Raw genomic sequence first — 20,493 nt, 5'->3', positions numbered from 1 at the left:
CGCGGGGGGGGGGGGTCGCACGAGCCCTCTCTCGCGAGAGCTGAAGTCTCGCGCGAAGCGGCAAGGAGGTTCCGGGAGGCGGACGCGCTTCCGGGGTCGCGTCCGCTGGCGCGCGGGGGAATTTGTGAACTACGCGGCCGGTGAGTTGATGACCGTATTTTCTTGCTTCAAGAGTCCCTTTCTTTCCCTAGGGAGTCTAGTTGGGCTCCCTGCTTCTTTGGGGGCACGCTGTGCGTCCTCGGGGGTGGCGGAGCGGCAGGAGAGCCGGGGTCGCGCGCGTGCGCTGCTGTCACCTGCGGCCGAGGGCGTAGCCAGTTCCTGGTGCGACTTTCCCCGTATCCCCGCAGGTACCATGTTCGTGACCGCCCTCCTCCTCCGCAATCGCATTCCTGGCAGCCAGTGGATCGGGAAGCACCGGCGGCCGCGCGCCGTGTCTTTCCACGCGAAGCAGAACATGATCCGTCGCCTGGAGATAGAGGCGGAGAACCATTACTGGCTGAGCATGCCCTACCTCACCGCGGAGCAGGAGTACGGCCACGCCGCGGGGCGCCGGGCGGCGGCCTTCGAGGCCATCAAGGCGGCCAGCGTGTCCAAGTTCCCCCCCCACAGATTTGTGGTAGACCAGCTCGACCATCTCAATGTCACCAAGAAGTGGTCCTAACCCAGCGCCACCGCCTTTCAGCTGGACGGATCGCGGGGCTGCCATCTCTGTGACCCGATTCTGGAACTGAAAAGCTAACCTCTAGAGAGAAAATGAACCTTTGGACCGGAGTCTTAATGGACAGCAAAGAGGAACGTAGTGGTCTGCATGTAGAATATCTGGGGCTCCAAATTCTTTAATACTTGAGAGTCTGATCTCTGTCGCATTGTTTCCTTTTTCTTTATCCTCATAGGAAGATACAGGAGATTTCCTGGGTCACAGAGGATATGAAATGTATTTTGGATGGAAGCTTCAAAAAAAAAAACTGAGCTATGGTTTGGAATCTGTGCCTCAGTATGAAGATAGTTGATGGGGGCTTTATAAAATATAAATTAGTTTGCTTACCTTCTGTGGAAACATCGCCTAAACATAAATGAAAAAGTGAAATAAATGAAAATGAAACTCTGAAAAAGTTCAGTTGAACATACTCCTAAAAAACAGCGTTTTCTTCTGGGATGCTGCCGAAAGTAGACATTTAAATTTTTTTTTTTTTTAATGTTTATTTATTTTTGAGAGACTGAGTGTGAGCAGGGAAGGGGCAGAGAGAAGGGGAGACAGAATCCGAAGCAGGTGCCAGGTTCTGAGCTGTCGGCATAGAGCCCGACAGGGGGCTTGAACTCACGAGATCATGACCTGAGTCAAAGTCAGTCGCTTAACCGGTGGAGCCACTCAGGTGCCCCTGAAAGTAGACGTTTAGATAAAGTAAAAGGTATTCATCAGAACTGCTACGTGTGTTGTATTTTAACAACTTATTTCTGGGATATAATTGACATTACAGGCCACCAGTTGAAGATGTTTGTCTTTTCGAATTCCCTTTTTCAGTATATAATACTGTATTCTACTGTATAATACCCTTTACATGTATTACCAAATCGTATGATATACGATATTACGAATCGTATGCTATAAAGGGCTTGACTGTTGTGTACCCTGTATATTTTACATGTGAAGAAAACTCGTCCAAAATCCGTTCCCAGTAATGAATGTGACTTGGGTTTCAATTTCTGTATAATCTAGATATCTCAACTGCTGTCTTTATATTTGACAACATTTTCAAAATACGGAAGAAAAAGAATTCAGTCCCATTACCCAGAGATGAAATAATCATCTTTTATATATATTTTTCTTGTAGTCTTTATATGCTTTTTGAACATATACTGAATCTATAGGGGTAAATAGAATCTTGAGTTAAAAACAAACATTTAAAGGTTATGATGCATATTGCCAATGGCTTTCCAGAAAAATTGTAAAATAGCAAGACCAATGTATGAGTGTGAATCTCATTTGCCAGCGTTGACGGTTTTGTTCATTAATGAATTATTCATGGTTCACCTTTAATTATCTGCCGTTGGGATGTGTAGGCTGTGGTGCAGACATTATTATTACTTTTTTGATTCATTGCACCTAAAAAACGTGATAGTTGAATATTTAACCAAGCTGAACTCTGTTATTGATAGGTCATATTCTGTGGTGTATACTTATTGAATGCTTTTTATAGCTCACAAAAATGTCTCTGGTTCCTATGAGCAAGTTAATATCTGTGACCATTTCTTTTCATTCCTGGAAATGGTGACAGCCGATGCTGTTTAGGAGAAAGGTGAAGGAAGGGGGCTCAGGGGAACCTTAGAACTGTAACTATTTCACATAAAATCGTTAACTAAGCGCCTGGGCAGTTAAGCGTCTGGCTCTTGATTTCAGCTCAGGTCGTGATCTAACGGTTCCTGAGATTGAGCCCCACATCAGGCTTCGTGCTGAACAGCACAGAGTCTGCTTGGGATTCTCTCTCCCCCTCTCTTTCTGCCCCTCTCCCTCTCGCAGACACTCTGTCTCTCAAAAAAAAAAAAAAACAAACAAACAAACAAAAAACAAAAAAACAACCTACTTCTGTTGCTTCGATCTCTGTGTAACTCAGAAACTTTGGAGTTTGAAAAAGGAATGGTTAAGGTGAATCTCAGAGAAGGAAAAAGATGCTAGAATCTTGGGTCTGAAGAAATAGAAGGCAGTTCATGAGAGGAGAGATTTTTATGTGTAATCATTGCAGTTGTAAAACAGTCTCGTGAAGTAGTCGTCTCCACTGTACAGGTTAGAAACTGAAGCTCAAATGTCAGCAACACACTCACGTTCACATGGCTAACACGGTAAAACTAGAATTCAGGACTAGGTTTATCTAAAGATCATATGCATTTTAATACAGTACACTAACTGCTGTAAATACAAGGTCACAGCTGTGTTTTAATCACTTCTTGGCCAAAGCAATGCTGTTGAAACATCTGATTTTTTTCTCCGCGAGTCTACAACTGTTAACACCATAGCCATCCTAGAGTTCATCTTTTCTTAACAACAGAGCTCATTGCCCTCAGCTGATTATAGTTACATGCCTAATTGAGTAGATCTGTGCCAGCCTGTGCCTTCTGAACAGTCGCTGGCTTAGAGCTCCTAGGGCTCTGTGTCATCCGGTTGTTCACCTTGTGAATATTAACCTCAAGGAGCTCACTGTCTCACCGGATGAAATGCACCGCATAAGTAATACGGCGTGATGACTGACTTCATGGACACAAGGTGTAATAAGAGTCCAGCGAAAGGGCCATTTATCAACCTTCCCCGAACAGTCAGGAAAAACTTGAGACGATCTTCGAACGGATTCTTAATTTGCCTGGCAAGCGTGTGGCAGGAAGTAGAGGCAAAAGTAACAGTCTAATGATTAGTCATAGACTTGCCAGTGGTTGCAATGTAGGCTACTTGTGAGTGGGGGAGGAGAAGTGACCGACAGGCTAAGGATGTAAGCAGGACCAGAATATGAAAGTTCCTGTATGACACTTTAAGAAGTTTGGCTTTTATCCTGTAAGTAGTGGGGAGCCATCAAAAATGCTTAATTCGTTAAATAATGGGGAGCATTGTGGACAATGGGTTAGTGGAAGAAATGACTAGGAATAGAAAAACCTGGTAGCTATTAAAATAATCCAGCTAAGCACTGAATTTGGATGGCGGAGGTGGAAAGTGGTTAAAAGAATTAACAAGTCTGCGAACATTTGTATTACTCCTAATACCTTGGATCCCTATATGGAGGGTACTTTATAATTTAATTAGGGTAATTAAAATTTGTTTTAATGTTGGGGCACCTGGGTGGCTCAGTCAGTTACGTGTCCGACTTTGGCTCAGGTCATGATCTCACCGTCTGTGGGTTTGAGCCCCGCATTGGTCTCTTTGCTGACAGCCCAGAGCCTAGAGCCTGCTTCGGGTTCTGTGTCTCTCCCTCTCTCTCTGCCCCTCCACTGCTTGCACTCTATCTCTCTCGAAAATAAACATTTTCTTAAAAATAATAATTAGAAAAAGTCTGAAAAAATTGTACAATACCAGTACAGTGAAAACTATAAAGTGTCTGAGGAAAGTCAAAGAAATCCTAAAGAAATGGAGATATTCTGTGCACATTAGTCAGAAGTCATAAGGTAACTATGGCAATTTTACCAAAAGCAATCTATAGTTTCAATGTAATCCCATTTTATGTCCCAATAGGTTTTTTTCTTATTTTGTAGAAATTGACTAGCTAATTCTAAAATTCATGAAAATTCAGAGGACCTAGAATAGCAAAAACAATTTTGAAATACAGAAAGTTGGAGGATTTAATACTACCTGATTTCAAGACTTAATGTAGAGCTTCAGTAATTAAGAGAGTGTGGTGTTGACATAAAGACAGACAAATAAAATGGAAAGTTCATAAATAGGCCACACGTATGTAATTTATTAATTTTTAACAGATACACACAGGAAATGCAGTGAAGAAAGGGTAATCTTTTCTCAAACCTGGTGCTGGAACAAATGAGTATTCATATGCAAAAGATGACCTCAGTCTGTGTCTAATGCTATATACAAAAATTACTTCAGGGGCACCTGGCTGGCTCCGTCGGTTAAGCATCTGACTTCGGCTCAGGTCGTGATCTCACCATTTGTGAGTTCGAGCCCCACGATGGGCTCCGTGCTGACAGCTCAGAGCCTGGGGCCTGCTTCAGATTATGTGTCTCCTTCTCTCTCTGCCCCCTCCCCCCGTTTGTTCTCTCTCTCTTTCTCTCAAAAGTAAATAAAAACATTAAAAAAAAATTTTAAGGGACGCCTGGGTGGCTCAGTTCGTTGAGCGTCCGACTTCGACTCAGGTCATGATCTCATGGCTAGTGAGTTCAAGCCCCGCGTCGGGCTCTGTGCTGACAGCTCAGAGCCTGGAGCCTGCTTCATATTCTGGGTCTCTCTCTCTCTCTCTCTCTCTCTGCCCCTCCCTTGCTCATGCTGTCTCTGTCTCTCAAAAACAAACACTAAAAAAATTTTTTTTTTTAATTAAAAAAAAAATTACCTCAAAACGGATCATGGATTAAATCTAAAACCTAAAACTTGTATAAAACTTCCCATAGGAAACATAGGGAGAAACTCTTTGTGACCTTGGGTTAGGCAAAGATTTCTTAAAAATGTATGAAGTCATGCTTTATAAAACCCCAATCTGATGAATCAGAATTCATCAAAATGAAGAAATTCTGTTCTTTGAAAGACATTCTGCTAAAAGAATGAAAAAAAAAAAAAAAAAAAAGCCAGAGACTGGAAGAAGAATACCTGATAAAGGACTCATATCCAGAATATATAAATAATTCTTAAAATTCAGTAACAGGAAAATAATTTTTTTGAATGGACAAAATATTTGGACAGATGCTTCATCAAAGAAAACAAATGGACTGCAAAAAAACCCATGAGTAAATGCTCAGTATTATTAGTCATTTGGGAAATGCAAATTAAAACCACCATGAGATACCACTATATATTCATTAGAATGTATGAAATTTAAAAGACTGACAATACCAAGTGTCATCAAGGATACAGAGTACCTAGAACACTTATATAATGATAAGAATATAAAATGGTGCAACCACTTTGGAAACAGCTTGGAAATTCCTTTAAAAGTTAAACATAACAATTATCATATGACTCAGCCACTCTACTGCTGGATACTTACTTAAGATTGATGAAAGCATGTGTCCATAGAAAGACCTAAATGTTCATATCAACCTTTAATAAAAAAGTAGAGGGGCGCCTGGGTGGCGCAGTCGGTTAAGCGTCCGACTTCAGCCAGGTCACGATCTCGCGGTCCGGGAGTTCGAGCCCCGCGTCAGGCTCTGGGCTGATGGCTCAGAGCCTGGAGCCTGTTTCCGATTCTGTGTCTCCCTCTCTCTCTGCTCCTCCCCCATTCATGCTCTGTCTCTCTCTGTCCCAAAAATAAATAAACGTTTAAAAAAAAAAAAAAAGTAGAAACAAGTCACTTTCATCTGATGAATGGATAAACATTTGTTGTACATCCTTGTACAAATGTACACAAATGAATGATCTGATAAACACAATCAGACCTGAGTGAATCTCAAAATAATTATTCTGATTGAGAAAAGCCCCATGACCCCATAAAATACATTCCATTTGTATGAAATTCTAGGAAATGCAAGCTAAGCCATAGTGATGGACCAGTGGCTGCCTGGGTTTCGAGATGGGTGGGCAGGGAGGGGCAGGAGGAAGGGACTGCAAACTGGCACAAGGAACTTTTGCGGTGGTGGATCATTTCGTTACCTTGATTGTGGTGATGATTTTCATAGCTGTATAGATGTAAAATCTTACCAAAATGCACATTTTATGTATGTGCATTTTATTCTATGCTAATTATTCCTTAACAAACTTGTTTTAAAAGTTGTCGAATAGGGGCGCCTGGGTGGCGCAGTCGGTTAAGCGTCCGACTTCAGCCAGGTCACGATCTCGCGGTCCGGGAGTTCGAGCCCCGCGTCGGGCTCTGGGCTGATGGCTCGGAGCCTGGAGCCTGCTCCCGATTCTGTGTCTCCCTCTCTCTCTGCCCCTCCCCCGTTCATGCTCTGTCTCTCTCTGTCCCAAAAAGAAATAAACGTTGAAAAAAAAAATTAAAAAAAAAGTTGTCGAATATTTCCCAAAGTGATTTAAAAGCAGTTTACGTTCCTACCAGCAATGTATGAGAGTATTGGTAATTTGTACTTCTCTGATGACTAACAAAAGTTCAGCATATTTTAACATACATCTTGGCTGTGCAGCTTCTTTTCTGAAGTAACTAGTCAAGTCTTTTGCATATGTTTCCATTTTTATTAATGAATTGTAGTTGTGTCTGGATACAAGTCCTTTGTCAGAAATTGTTTTGTGACTATTTCTTTACAGTCCGAGCCTTGTCAAATTCATTTTCTTAACAGTTTTTGCTTAGAATTTGTCAATTTTCACATCTCCAAAGGCAAGGGAATTAAAAACAAAAATGAACTATTGGGACTTCATCAAGATAAAAAGCTTCTGCACTGCAAAGGAAATAATCAACAAAACTAAAAGGCAACTGACGGAATGGGAAAAGATATTTGCAAATGACATATCGGATAAAGGGCTAGTATCCAAAATCTATAAAGAACTCACCAAACTCCACACCCGAAAAACAAATAACCAGTGAAGACATCAATAGACACTTTTCCAAAGAAGACATCCAGATGGCCAACTGACACGTGAAATGATGCTCAACATCACTCCTCTTCAGGGAAATACAAATCAAAGCCACACTGAGATACCACCTCACACCAGTCAGAGTGGCTAAAATGAACGAATCCGGAGACTACAGATGCTGGCGAGGATGTGGAGAAACGGGAACCCTCTTGCACTGTTGGTGGGAATGCAAAGTGGTGCAGCCGCTCTGGAAAACAATGTGGAGGTTCTTCAAAAAATTGAAAATACAACTACCCTATGACCCAGCAATAGCACTGCTAGGAATTCACCCAAGGGATATAGGAGTGCTGATGCATAGGGGCACTTGTACCCCAATGTTTACAGAAGCACTTTCAACAATAGCCAAATTATGGAAAGAGCTTAAATGTCCATCAACTGATGAATGGATAAAGAAGATGTGGTTTGTTAGTTTTTAAATTATTTTTATTATTTTTATTGTTTTTAAGATGTGGTTTATACATACAATGGAATACTACTTGGCAATGAGAAAGAATGAAATCATATCACTTGCAGCAACGTGGATGGAACTGGAGGGTATTATGCTAAGTGAAATAAGTCAGAGAAAGATACCATATGTTTTCACTCATATGTAGATCTTGAGAAACTTAACAGAAGACCATGGGTGAGGGGAAGGGGAAAAAAAAGTTACAAACAGGGAGCACCTGGGGGGCTCAGTCAGTTAAGCGTCCGGCTTCAGCTGAGGTCCTGATCTCGCGGTTCGTGGGTTCGAGTCCCGCATCCAGCTCTGTGCTGACAGCTTAGAGCCTGGAGCCTGCTTCAGATTCTGTGTCTCCCTCTCTCTCTACCCCTCCCCTGCTCATGCTTGGTGTCTTTCTGTCTCAAAAATAAACATTAAAAAAATTGAAAATAAAAGTTACAGAGAGGGAGGGAGGCAAAACATAAGAGATTCTTAAATATAGAGAACAAACTAAGGGTGGATGGAGGATTAGGGGAAAGTGGGTGATGGGCATTGAGGAGGGCGCCTGTTGGGATGAGCACTGGGTGTTGTATGGAAACCAATTTGACAATAAAGTATATTAAAAAAAAAGAATTTGTCAATTTCAACAAAGTCTAATTTATCAATTTTTTGTTGTTGTTGTAATTGCTTTGGTTGTTTCTTGTGGGGCTTGAACTCATGACCCCTAGATCAAGAATCACATGTTCTACTGACTGAGCCAGCCAGGCACCTCTTGTATTCTAAGAAATCTTTACCTGTGGCCAAATAATGACGATTTTATTTTTTCCTCTAAAAGCTTCAGTTTTTCCTTGAATATTTAAGTCAGTGCTCTCTCTCTCCTGTTGCTTGGTGTGTGGTATCCGGTAGGAATCAAAGTTCACTTTTGTTTTGTTCCCTCTGTTGGGTCAGTATTGTCTGTTCAAAAATACCCCCCTGCGTTAAATTCGTACTGCATCTCTGTTGAAAATAAATCGACTATATGAGCGCGGGTGTATTTCTGGACTCCGTTCTGTTCCATCCATTTGTTTTGTAGCTGTGCCTACGTCACACTGTCTCCATTATTTTTACTTCAGGGTAAATTTTGAAATGTAACTTCTGCAGCTTTGGTCTTCTTTTTCAAAGTTGTTTTGGTTCCTCTAGGTCCTTTATGTTTCCACAGACATTTTACAATCAGCTATTCAGTTTCCTAAAAATACGAAAAGCCTGCTGCGATCCTAGTTGGCGTTGTATTGAATCTGTAAGTACATCTAGGGGAGAACTGACATGTTGAAAATATTGAGTCTTCCACTCCCCCAATGTGTTAACTCTTCATTTATTTAATCTTGTCTCAGCAATGTTTTGCAGTTTTCAGTGTAGAAAACTTTTGTTTTCCTTTAACTATTTTGTGCCTTTGATACTAGTGTATAGGAATACAATTCATGGTTTCTATTGACCTTGTATCCTGAGCCCTTGCTAATCTTATCATAGCAATTTTTTTCATTGTTACTGATTCCTTGGAATATTCTAAGGAATTGTCATCCACAAATAGGGATAGGTTTACTTATTTTCTGTTGTTTTTCATTTTTCTTCTTGCCTTACCAAATAGGATAGGACCTCCAGAAAGGGACAGGAACCTCCAGTATTACCGTAAATAGAAGTGATAAGAGTGGGCATTTTTCCTTGTTCCTTATATTCCTGGTTTCCTGAGCATTTTACCATTAATAATACTGAAGTTTGTAAAATGCTTTTCCTGCATCCACTGATATGATCATTTGGTTTTTCTGTATTCAGGTAATACGTTAGATTGTATTAGTTGACTTTTTATTCTTTTTAAAAAAAGTTTGAGAGAGAGAGAGAGAGCACGAGTTGGGGAGGGGCAGAGAGAGAGGGAGAGAGAGGATCCCAAGCAGGCTGCACGCTGTCAGTGCGGAGCCTGATGTGGGGCTGGACGTCACCAACTGTGAGATCGTGACCTGAAATCAAAAGCCAGCCACTTCACTGACTGAGCCACCCAGGTGCCCCTATGTTAGTTGATTTTAAGATGTTTAACCAATCTTGTATTTCTGAGATAAAACCTGCTTGGTCATGATATATTATTTTTATTTATTGCTGGATTTGCTTTGTTTGGCTAAGGATTATTTTGCCTATGTTTATGTTGGAACTTAATTTTTTGTAATGCCTTTGTTAGTTTTGACATTAGGGTTATGCTGTACCTAAAATAAGTTGGAAACTTTCCTCCTTTATCTTCTGAAAGACTTATGTAAGACTGGTATTATTACTTCCTTAGATATTTGATAGAACTCACCAATGAAACAATCTGAGTTTGGTGTTTTCTTTGTGGCGAAGTTTTGCTTTGTTTTGTTTTTTCCATTTTATTATTCACCATGACTCATTCATTATAGTGAAACATCTATTCACTGCTTTCCAGCATTCCCTTTTTTTCTGCTAATAATTCTCTGATTTTCCTCCAGGGAATTATCCCTCCTTTTTCAGCCTTTTGCCCCAGCTGGAACTCTTGATTCATCTCAAACTCAGCCACTGAGCACATCACATCCTATGGTTGCAACTGGTGCAGGAACGGTTATGTGATCCACCAAGGGTCCGTGGGGCACAATGATGCTTTTCCTTGGAATGCTGGGATACAGATACTTCATATTCCTATTGAATATGAACCTTCAAAGGTCAGTAGCTATGGCTGCTGTAGTCATATGGAAAATGGATCAGTCACATGGAAAATGGATCCAAACTCTGAAGAAACAGATCCAGGTCATTGCTGCTTCCTTCTTTTATTTTTTTCTTTCTTTTCTTTTCTTTCCTTTCTTTTTCTTTCTCTTCCTTTTCTTCTCTTTCTTCTCTTTCTCTCTCTTTTCTTTCTTCTTTCTCTTTTCTTTCTGATGTTGCAAGAATCCTTATCATTTTTTGTTTTTGTTGTTTAGACATTATCTAGGGATAGGTCTGCTGGCAATGAATTCATTTACTTTTTTAAAATTGAAACATAGTTGACACAGTGTTACGTTAGTTTCAGGTGTACAACACGGTGATGCAATGTCTAGGCTCTATCTTACGCCATGCACCATTGCACCAAAAGTGTAACTACCATCTGTAACCACAAATTCACTTAGTTTTCATTTGAGAAGGTCTTGATTTACATTTATTCTGGAATAACATTATCATCAGATACGGGATTCCGCATTGACAATTCCTTTCTTTCAGCACTTGAAAAACGTGTCGCTTCCTTCTTGCCTCGTATTTTCAGATGAGAAGTCCAAATCCACTGCCACTCTTCTTGTTTTTCCCTACAGGTGAGGCGTCATTTCTCTCACCGTTTCCAAGAATCGTTTCCCTTGTCTTTTAGTTTTCAGAAGTGATTACGGTGGGTGTTGGCCTGGGTATCTGTGTATTGTTTGAGAGTCACTCGACTTCTTAAATCTGTAGGTTTCTGTATTTTGTCCAATGTTGGAATGTTGGAACTTTTTTTTGTTCTAGGCCCACAGGTCCTTGAGGCTCTGTTCTCTCCTCCTCGAGGGGAGTTCCTTTCTGTTGTTCGGATTGGGTGATTTCATTATTCTATTTTCAACTTCACTCTTTCTTCTGTTCCCTCCATTCCACCTACTGTTGAGCCCATCCATTGTATTTTCTATCTTGGTTATTGTATTTTTCAGTTCTAGAACTTCCATTTTTCTTCTTCATAGCTTCTATTTCTTTGCTGAGACTATTTTTCATTTTGCTTCAAGCATGTTTATAATTGCTCACTGGAACATTTTTATGATGGCTGTCTTAAAATTCTTGTCAGATAATTCTAACATCTGTGCCAGTGCCTAGTGTATTACCTCTGAAGTTGAGGTTTTTCTGGTTCTTGGTATGATTGATTTTTTATTGTATCTTGGACATCTTAGGTACGAGTGCCCTCGGGTCTTCTTAGATCTTCTGTTTTAGCAGGTCTCCTCTGACACTACCCACCCTGCCCGCAAGGAAATAGGTAACGTCTCATTTCTGCCAAACGGGTGTGAAAGTCCAGGTTTTCCCTTTGACACTCCACTGGGGACAAGGGATACCTCCTTATTGTCAGGCAGAGGTGGTATTCTGGGATCCTCACTAGGCTTTCACCAACCACACCTCTGGTCGTTGAAGCCTCATTATTACCCCCCACCCCACCCCGTGTAGTCTCTAATGTCACTGTGGGAGGGGTGAGGTTTCATTATTATTAGATGGTGGTGAAAGTTCCAGTTTCCCTCCTGGTTTTCTCTGATACGACCCCAGCAGGATGGGGTGGGAGGGGACCTCATTACAGCTGAATGAGAGTAGAAATCTAGGCTCCTCACTGGGCTTTGCTGGTAGGGTAAGGCTAGGGCTGCGTTTTGGTGGTTGTGTGTATGTAAGTGTGCTGTTTGACTCAGTAAAGTAGTTACTGTCTAAATGTTTTGTCTTGATAGGTGTTCCTTTCTCGGTCTTTTGGCTGCAGAACAGGCTGCTCCCATTGGTGTTCCACACTGCCAGCTTCTCCAACACCCAATATTAGATATATGTGGCAAAAAAGAAATGTTTCTTGGGTCCTGAGGTTCCTAAATGGTCTTTCTCTCCACTTTTTTGACCCTTATGTTTTTTATGTAATATCCAGAAATTTTTGTTGTACTTAGTGGGAGTCATAGGGGGAATTATTCAATCTTGTTCTAGAGCTGGAAGTCCTGGAGAAATTTTGGATTACAAACTCACTGTCTTTGCCACTCAGATTTCCTTTCATCTTATCAGTTTTGGTAAGTTGTGTTTCTTTAGCGATGTTTTATCTAAGTTATCAAATTCATTGGCATAGCGTTTGTAATATTCCCTTTCTATTCTCTTGATGTCAGTAGGATCTGTAGTAACTTCTTCATTACTGATACTAGTAATTTATGTATTGATCGAGACTTTGCTAATAACTTTAGTAATGCTTCCAGAGAACTTTTGGTTCTATTAGTTTTTGTGCTATTTTTCATATTCTACATCATTATTCTCTGGTCTTATTTTTACCTTCTTTTCGTTTGAGCTTCATTTGCTTTTCTTCTGGCCTTTTAATTTACATCGATTTTGAAGGTTCGTGAAAATACAAGCATTTAAATATTTAATTTTCCCCATATGCACTTCATTAGCTGCACAAGACAGGTTTTGAAATTTTGTATTTTCATTATCATTCAGTTCCAAGTATTTACTAATTTCCTTTCTGATTTTTTTGACCCATTGATAGATTTTTTTAAAAAATGTTTAATTTTGAGAGAGTGAGCAAGCGAGAGAGCACGAGTAGGGGAGGGTCAGAGAGAGAGAGGGAGAGAAAATCCCTCTGTCTCTGCACTATCGGCACAGAGCCCAATGTGGGGCTTGATCCCATGAACCATGAGATCACGACCTGAGCCAAAATCAAGAGCTGGATGCTTGACTGACTGAGCCACCCAGGTGCCCTGACCCATTGATAGATTTATATGCTACGAAAGGACAAATCCTTCCTGAATTTTTCAGTGTTCCTACGAAGTCTTAACCTCCTGAGCTGGAAAATTGATTTTAAGGTGCTTACTTTTAACTCCCCTAGAAATAATAGATTTTCATATATCACTTTGCAGCCATTTGCCCCTGAAAGGTAGAACTAATGGTTACCATCCAAAAGATAAGAGAATAATCTCTTTAGGAGCCAAATGGTTACGTTCCAGAGTAGAGACCTAGGCTAATGGCAAGGGTGACTGAATGAATAACCCAGACCTCAGGAGTGATTTTGAACATTATTTTCCTTCTATTCTCCCCTCCAGGGAAATAGAGTTACATTTCAAAGGGTAAGGACCCAGGATCCTTCCTCCTCTCATTGGACAGAAATTCTCTAAGTGCAGAAATTCATATTTTCAGGATTCCTCTCTGACAGTATAATCGCCCCGCCACATATGTAGGTATACACAGTCTGAGTTCATCGTCGGCACAGTGTTAGGCATGCGGGGACTAATAATACTGCAATGTTATTCTGGCTGTTCTTAATGTGAGTTAGGCTGACCGCACTGGGCTCTGTCTACACTGTCAGTGCAGATCGGGATTCTGCTTGGGATTCTCCTCTCTGTCCCTCCCCGGCTCACGTGCTCACGCTGTCTCTCTCTTTCAAAATAAATAAACATTAAAAAAATAATAAAATGTTCAAAAATGTTCAAAACCAAACTATTCACCCCAAAGAATCTTCTCTCATTAACCTATTATGGGAATTCATATTTTCTCATACCAGAAGCCAGAAACTCCAAGGCAGCGATTCCTCATATTATTATTCTTACTTATTTGCTGCCCTTTTTCTTTTAAAAAGTTGTTGTTAAAAATGGAAAACTTTCTGTTCCATCCATTTTTGTTCCTTCCTTATACCTTAACTTGAACACGAGTAATTTGCCCACTGAGTGATCTATATGAGCAGCACAATAAAGACCGCATGTATCATTTCACACTGACTTTATTTCTAGCCACAATTCTAAATCACTCTTACACTATGTTCAATAAATTATCCCTAACTGATACCAAGAGAGTCATTTGCGGTGTCAGCGCAAATCCCACAAGCTTCGTGACATACGTGGGTGGGGGCGCCCGGGGGGCTCAGTCGGTTAAGCGTCCCTCCAACTTCGGCTCAGGTCATGATCTCGCGGTTCGTGGGTTCAAGCCCCATGTCGGGCTCTGTGCTGACAGCTCTCAGCCTGGAGCCTGCTTTCCGATTCTGTGTCTCCCCCTCTCTCTGTCGCTCCCATGCTCTGTCTCTCTGTCTCTTGATAATAAATAAAAAAACATTTAAAAGAATTAAAAAAAAAAAAAAAAAAAGCTTCATGACACACGAGTCTGATTGCAGCCGGGGGAGCTTTATCTCCACCGTCAAGGATGGTTTTGTTGATTGTACTCTTTGTTTATGCTGACAACTTCTGTTTGTTGAAATTTCCAAGAAGCAGATGTTACTTTGTATTCATTTTGATGCCACAGGAATTTCACTGAGCTGATTCCTATGATGACTGAAAAATTCATGCAGTATGTAACACACGAAGCAAAACACGAACGGTCCCTTCAGGGCCACCCGACTTACTCCTGCCCCTTTTCCAACTGTCTTGGTGCTTCCTTCCAATCTCCTTCAACGCTTCTACGCATGTTCTTCTCCTCAAGTTTAAAAGCAATATGTGCCCATCACAGAGAACTAAAAAGTAATCCGGTAACAGAACAAACTCGCTTATAATCACAAAATCAGAGCCCAGTACCCAGGCACACACGCTTTGTCTATGACTGGGGGTCATACACATGGTTTTGCGTCTTACACGTTCATGTATTGTGAATAATGTCCTGTGTCAGAGTCTGAAAGCACTGGTAGTTCTATCAGTATGACTTAACACCTCCAACTCAGACCATAAGGAAAGGCAGTTTAGTCTTTGCTAGGAGAAAAATATGCTTCATCTTAGAAGCAGGAAAGAACATCAGGCCTCTGTAAATATTTCAATTAGAAGGGCCCCTTTTCTCTTAATAATCAGTGTAAAATACAGCACTAAGCAACAAAGCACAGAATATATAACTGAATGCTTCTAAGACTAATCATTATTTGATCTATATACTACTAGAGTATTAGCAAGAAAGCATGTTTTCCATTTAATTGCTTAACAATGTATCTATATAGTTACATAAAATGCTGATTGACATCCATTGATCTGCAGCTATAATCTAAATATAAACACATCTGTAGAACCCTAACCTTGTACTGCCTTTTCTCTCACTCACAAACCAATGAATAAGTACTGAATGGATACTTCTCAAAGGTGCTTTGGGGCGCCCGGGTGGCTCAGTCCATTGAGTGTCTGACTTTGGCTCAGGTCATGATCTCATGGTTCGGGGTTCGAGTCCCGTGTAGGGCTCTGCACTGACAGGTCTGAGCCTGCTTTGGATTCTGTCTCCCTCTCTCTCTCTCTTTCTCTGCCCCCCTCCAAAATAAATAAATAAACATTTAAAAAAAAAAAAAGGTGGTTTAACAATTCCACCTATAAAATATGTCTCCAATTCTACATAAAACTAAACAAAGGTATTTTAAAAATGTTATTCCACTCGGTGTTTCAAAACAAGAAATGTAATTTCACCCACTTCAAAGGCATGTTAAAGAAAACACACATATGTGGACCTTCTGGCTCACAGGAGGCCAAGGAGCAATTCTCTTCAGTCTTCCTGAATCTGGGTTCGTCCGACACCAGCCACCTCCTCCATGCTGCGTAAGTTCAACCCCAAGGAGATCAAAGTCGTGCCACCTCTGCCCTGGCTCCTCACATCGGCCTCCTGGGTCAGTCTCCAGAAAGGTTGGTGATTACATCACCAAGGCAACGAGTGTCAGGAAGGGTCTGAGGATAACAGTAAAACTGACCATTCATCGGTATGACCGGTCCAGACTGAACTGGTACCTTCTGCCTCTGCCCTGATTATCAGAGCCCTCAAGGAACCGCCAAGAGAGAGAAGCAGAAAAACACTAAGCGCAGTGGAAATACCACTTTTGATGAGACTCAACACTGCCTGACGGATGTGGCACTGATCTTCAGCCAGAGAACTCTCTGGAGCCTGACACAGATCCTGGGGACTGCCCAGTATGTGGGCTGCAATGTTGATGGCCACCACCCTCGTGACATCATTGACGACATCAATGGAGGTGCAGCCGAATGCCCGCTAGTTAACAACTACAAAGGAAAAGTATTTCAATAAAGGATCATTTAACAACCGAAACAAACAAACAAACAAACAAAAAACAAAACAAGCCCCAGGCCACCAAAAACCCCTCACACATATGGAACGAAGTATGATTTGGAGTGTTTCCTAAAAGCGAACAGACTGGCAGCGGACCTTTCCTTTCATACGTTCTTCTGTCACTTTTCCAGTAAAGAGTCACAAATGTGATACACAGGGATGGACCAACCACATCGGTTCCAGAAGACAGTCCTCTTTTGTAAACCCCATCACAGGACCTTAGGTTTTGAATTTAACCAAGAAAAAAAAAGTATGAAAAACCACATTATTTTACTATTTGTAATGCACATCTTCACTTCAAAGTGTCTGGAAAGACCAGATGTTAAAATACGGACCCACAGTGTTCACTCTGCACACAGCCGTTTGGAATAAAGGGCACAAGGGGAGGGCCGGCTACAATCTGAAAGTGTTGCCTAAATAGGAACATTCTGGCAAATTCTTTCCTTACTTCTTTGTCTTCACAGCCTATCTCAAGGACAAAATACAGGCAATGTTGTACTTCAGGGGTAGATGAAGAATTTCACTTCTAAAAGTAATGTTTAAAAGTCTTTCTTACAAACTTAACCAAGAAAGTATAAGAAAGTATTTATTAGCTCCCTATTTGTTATATGAAATTAGAGCACGCCCTTTTCTGTTATATACACCACATATAAGCGACACTACAGTAAACGTGCATAATTCCCTTCTCACTCTCCTCCACCCACTTGGTGAATGTATAAATTATTTCTCAGAGTGATCTATTGTTTCTATTAGAAAGACAATCTAAGACTATTGAAATATTCACCCTATTGTTGTATATCATATGTAACATATGACAAGCACACCTAAGCACGTAGAAAAGCTACATATTTTAAATAAGGACTTAAGTTTAATCACTATATACACTACGTGCAGGATGCTGGAAAACCATGCACATACGGACAACAGTTCCAACACATTCTGGGGAAACCCTTCCCCATCCCTCACTGTCTTCTCTCCTTCCCTCGAACTCTGGAAACAAGCGTGGACCTGAATCCAAGAAGCGATGCGGAGATTGCATTTCCGCAAGTCGTTTCCGGATGATGTGTCTCTTGAGTGAATTTTAACAGAAAGACGATCGCAAAACAGGTCGTTTTTCTAACTGGACTTTCAGCATACGTCGACAGCTTCTCTGCATCGAGAAAGGCTACAGATTGCAAACAGGGGCTTGAGGTTTATTGTAAAAGGCTGAGCAAAGTGTCACCGCAGCTTGTCCACCCTGTATGCACAGGTTTGTCGTTGGCAAACCTTCCCAACAGGCGGTCGTCCCTTCCGGGCAGCCACGAGGTACTGTTCATGCCTGGCACCGAGAACGCCCGGGGGCCCGCTGACATCCTGGGCCTGCTCTGCCTGCTGGCACCCCGGCAGATTCGGGCCTGGGAGCTTCCCCTGCCATTCCAGTGTGTGGGTCCTGGGGTCCCCGTATGTCTCTCGCGGCAGCCTGAGGGCAGGAGCAGCTGCGACCCCACCCGAGTCAGCCCCGGACTCCCCCTGGTCCCAGCACTCACCCATCCTCTGGAGCAGGTGCTCCACAAATAGGCGGAGTTTGAACCCACAGGTACACAACAGGTACTTTGAAGCCTCTAGGTGGGATCTCACCATGTGGGCAGAGCGCTGCGATTTGATTATTTCACGTAATGTCTTCAAGATCGTTCCAGTGGAGACACTTTAGTTTTGATGAAAATAGCTACACGTGGCCTCTTCTTCAAATGCCTTCATCGTGGTCTCTGGAAAAGAGTGACATAATTTAGCAGATTTCCTATAAATGAACACTGGTATTCCTTTCGTACTGCTTTTACCAAAGCCTCTCAAACAACTCGCCTTATGTGCGTATCTCTAAGTATGAAGATTACGCACAGCGAAACTTGGGACATGTATTGCCAAATTACTTTTTTAGTAAAGTGAAGCCATTTTACGTTCCCGCCAAAATGCTTCTTTAGCAACACTGGCTATTATCTACCATAGGCAAAAATACTCTTATTGGTGTTTTCACTTGCATTTCTTTAATTAATGAAGCCAAGTATCTTTTATCCGCTATTATTGATCCGTATTTCTTTCGTGAATTTCTTCTTATTGTTCTATCTCCATTTTTTCCTATTAGTGCTAATTTTCTTAATTTTGCAGGTATTCAAATCTGTCTTGCTTTACGGTCACCAGCGTTGTGCCCACTTAGAAATCCCTTTCCTAGCCCATTATTAAATCCATTACCCATGGGTTTTGGGATTTTTTTTTTTTTTTTTTGCAGTATTTGCTTTCACTATCTAACATATCATGAGCAACTGAAATTTGTTCTGATGTAGGATGTGAAGGACTTTTTTCCCAAATGGCTAGCATATTGGCCCAGCATCATATATCAAATAACTGATTTCTCCCTCACTGATCTATAGAATATCTAACCCATCATTTTTCTTTTTTAAAAGTAACATGCACATAATATAAAAATACATTAGTGAGAGGGCACACAGTGAAATGTATGTAACCTATTCCACCCCCCCCCCCACCCGTTTCCTCTCTGGAGACACTAATAGTTCATTGTGTATCCTTTCAGATAGTCTCTTGCATTAGGCCACCGTAAATGGCAGTGGGACATGCGGTTTCCGGTCTTTTGTTGCTTTAAACAGCTCTGCAGGGGCGCCTGGGTGGCTCAGTCGGTTAAGTGGCCGACTTCGGCTCAGGTCATGATCTCGCGGTCCGTGAGTTCGAGCCCTGTGTCGGGCTCTGTGCTGACAGCTCAGAGCCTGGAGCCTGTTTCAGATTCTGTGTCTCCCTCTCTCTGACCCTCCCCCGTTCATGCTCTGTCTCTCTCTGTCTCAAAAATAAATAAACGTTAAAAAAAAAAAAAATTAAACAGCTCTGCAACTAACATCCTCATGTACCGCTTATAATGCGTAAGTAAATCTGTAATACTCCCCAAAGTAGAACTGCTAGGTCAGAGAATATGGACATTTGAAAGCATGATTTTTCCAAACTGCTCTCCAATGATGCTGCCCCATAAATTTATACTTCCACTAAAATGTGTGAAAGACGGACTAGTATTTTTGAAGTTTGGGATAATTTTATAGGCTCTGATGCTCACTTGTGAGAGCTTGGGACACGACAGATTAATGAACATGAAATTCTTTCCTCCTATTGTTTTCTGAACTTCCGTGTTCATTTTGTGGGTAGTTAGTAAAAAAAAAAAAAAAAAGTCCTCAAGAATTTGTAATCCAGTGAGTTGACTTCAAAGTACATGTGACTAATCTATGGCTAAATTAAATTAGTAATAGCACAGCGATGCTAACTTGGCCTGGAGGCCACGGGGAAGTATGATGTAAGTATGATTTCTACTGTATTGGGAATCCTGGATGAAGAGAATTACCTTGTATGGAGAATGGGCTGACAGGTGGTGACATTCTTGCCGGAAGAACAGCAGGAGGGGAGTTAAGGAACCTTAAATCCTCTTTATCAAATGGAAGGCACGGATATGCAGGGGTTCAAGAAAATGAGGCTAACTTCACAGAGCTGTTAAAACATTCATAAAAACCTGTTACACGCAAAAGACTAAATGTTAGTTTTCATCCCTCCAGATTCTGGAGTACCTGAGTATAAAACAGGTAAAAGAGGCCAACATCTTTTCCAGAATGGTTCCGAAAAGCTAACTTACGAGAAGTGAGAAAAGTAAGGCCGATGTGATGTCACTACTGCTCTTGGTGTCAAAATGGCCTCTTGACCACTTAGTAGTCTGTCCTCCTTCCTACCTCAAACACGGTGCTCTAAATTACCCCCCCCCCCCCCGCCCCGCCGTCCCGCCAATTAAAACAGAAAAGGCTGCTGCATCCCTACTGGTTCTTGCAAACGTTTTGAAATTTTGCTAGTCTAAAAATTGGAATCACGGCTCTCAGAACCTTCCGGTTTTATCCAGCAGCCTCAAATAACAAAACCGCTGATTTGGAAGGGAATGAGAATACAAATGTCAGAAAGAACTCTACACAAGATAAAACCCATTATTCAGCATTCTGACAACCACAGTTCAACTTTTACAGGGTTTCCAAGGTACTTACAATCCTAAAGTGACTTTTGA

General features: G+C 41.4%; 2 protein-coding genes and 1 pseudogene across 4 annotated transcripts in view; 2 read left to right on the top strand and 1 right to left on the bottom strand.

Annotated features, from left to right (window-relative positions):
- The first annotated feature begins 16 nt into the window (after positions 1-16).
- Positions 17-2,372, top strand: MRPL57 (mitochondrial ribosomal protein L57). The gene is made up of 2 exons (XM_025924113.2): positions 17-140; positions 348-2,372. Exon 2 carries the CDS (start codon positions 353-355, stop codon positions 659-661), a length of 309 nt encoding a protein of 102 aa, XP_025779898.1. The 5' UTR covers positions 17-140; positions 348-352; the 3' UTR covers positions 662-2,372.
- Positions 2,373-15,885: 13,513 nt separating this feature from the next.
- Positions 15,886-16,373, top strand: LOC147584899 (large ribosomal subunit protein uL11 pseudogene; annotated as a pseudogene).
- A 1,374-nt stretch (positions 16,374-17,747) lies between these two features.
- ZDHHC20 (zDHHC palmitoyltransferase 20) overlaps positions 17,748-20,493 on the bottom strand; it is a 75,383-nt gene continuing 72,637 nt past the window's right edge. For 2 of the 3 annotated variants that reach the window (XR_015254126.1, XR_015254133.1), the window contains exons 12-13: positions 19,792-19,956; positions 17,748-18,160 (exon numbers count right to left, since the gene is read on the bottom strand). The gene's annotated coding sequence lies outside the window, so the exon portion shown is untranslated. Of the gene's footprint in view, positions 18,161-19,791; positions 19,957-20,493 lie in introns of those variants that run through there. The other variant, XR_015254127.1, reaches the window with a different exon arrangement.

The sequence above is a fragment of the Puma concolor genome, chromosome A1 (genome assembly GCF_028749965.1).
Source record: "Puma concolor isolate L17-30 chromosome A1, mPumCon1.1.hap2, whole genome shotgun sequence".
Classification (NCBI taxonomy): Eukaryota; Metazoa; Chordata; class Mammalia; order Carnivora; family Felidae; genus Puma; species Puma concolor.
Note: the sequence above shows the minus strand (reverse complement) of the source record. Positions and strands in the feature narration are given on the sequence as shown.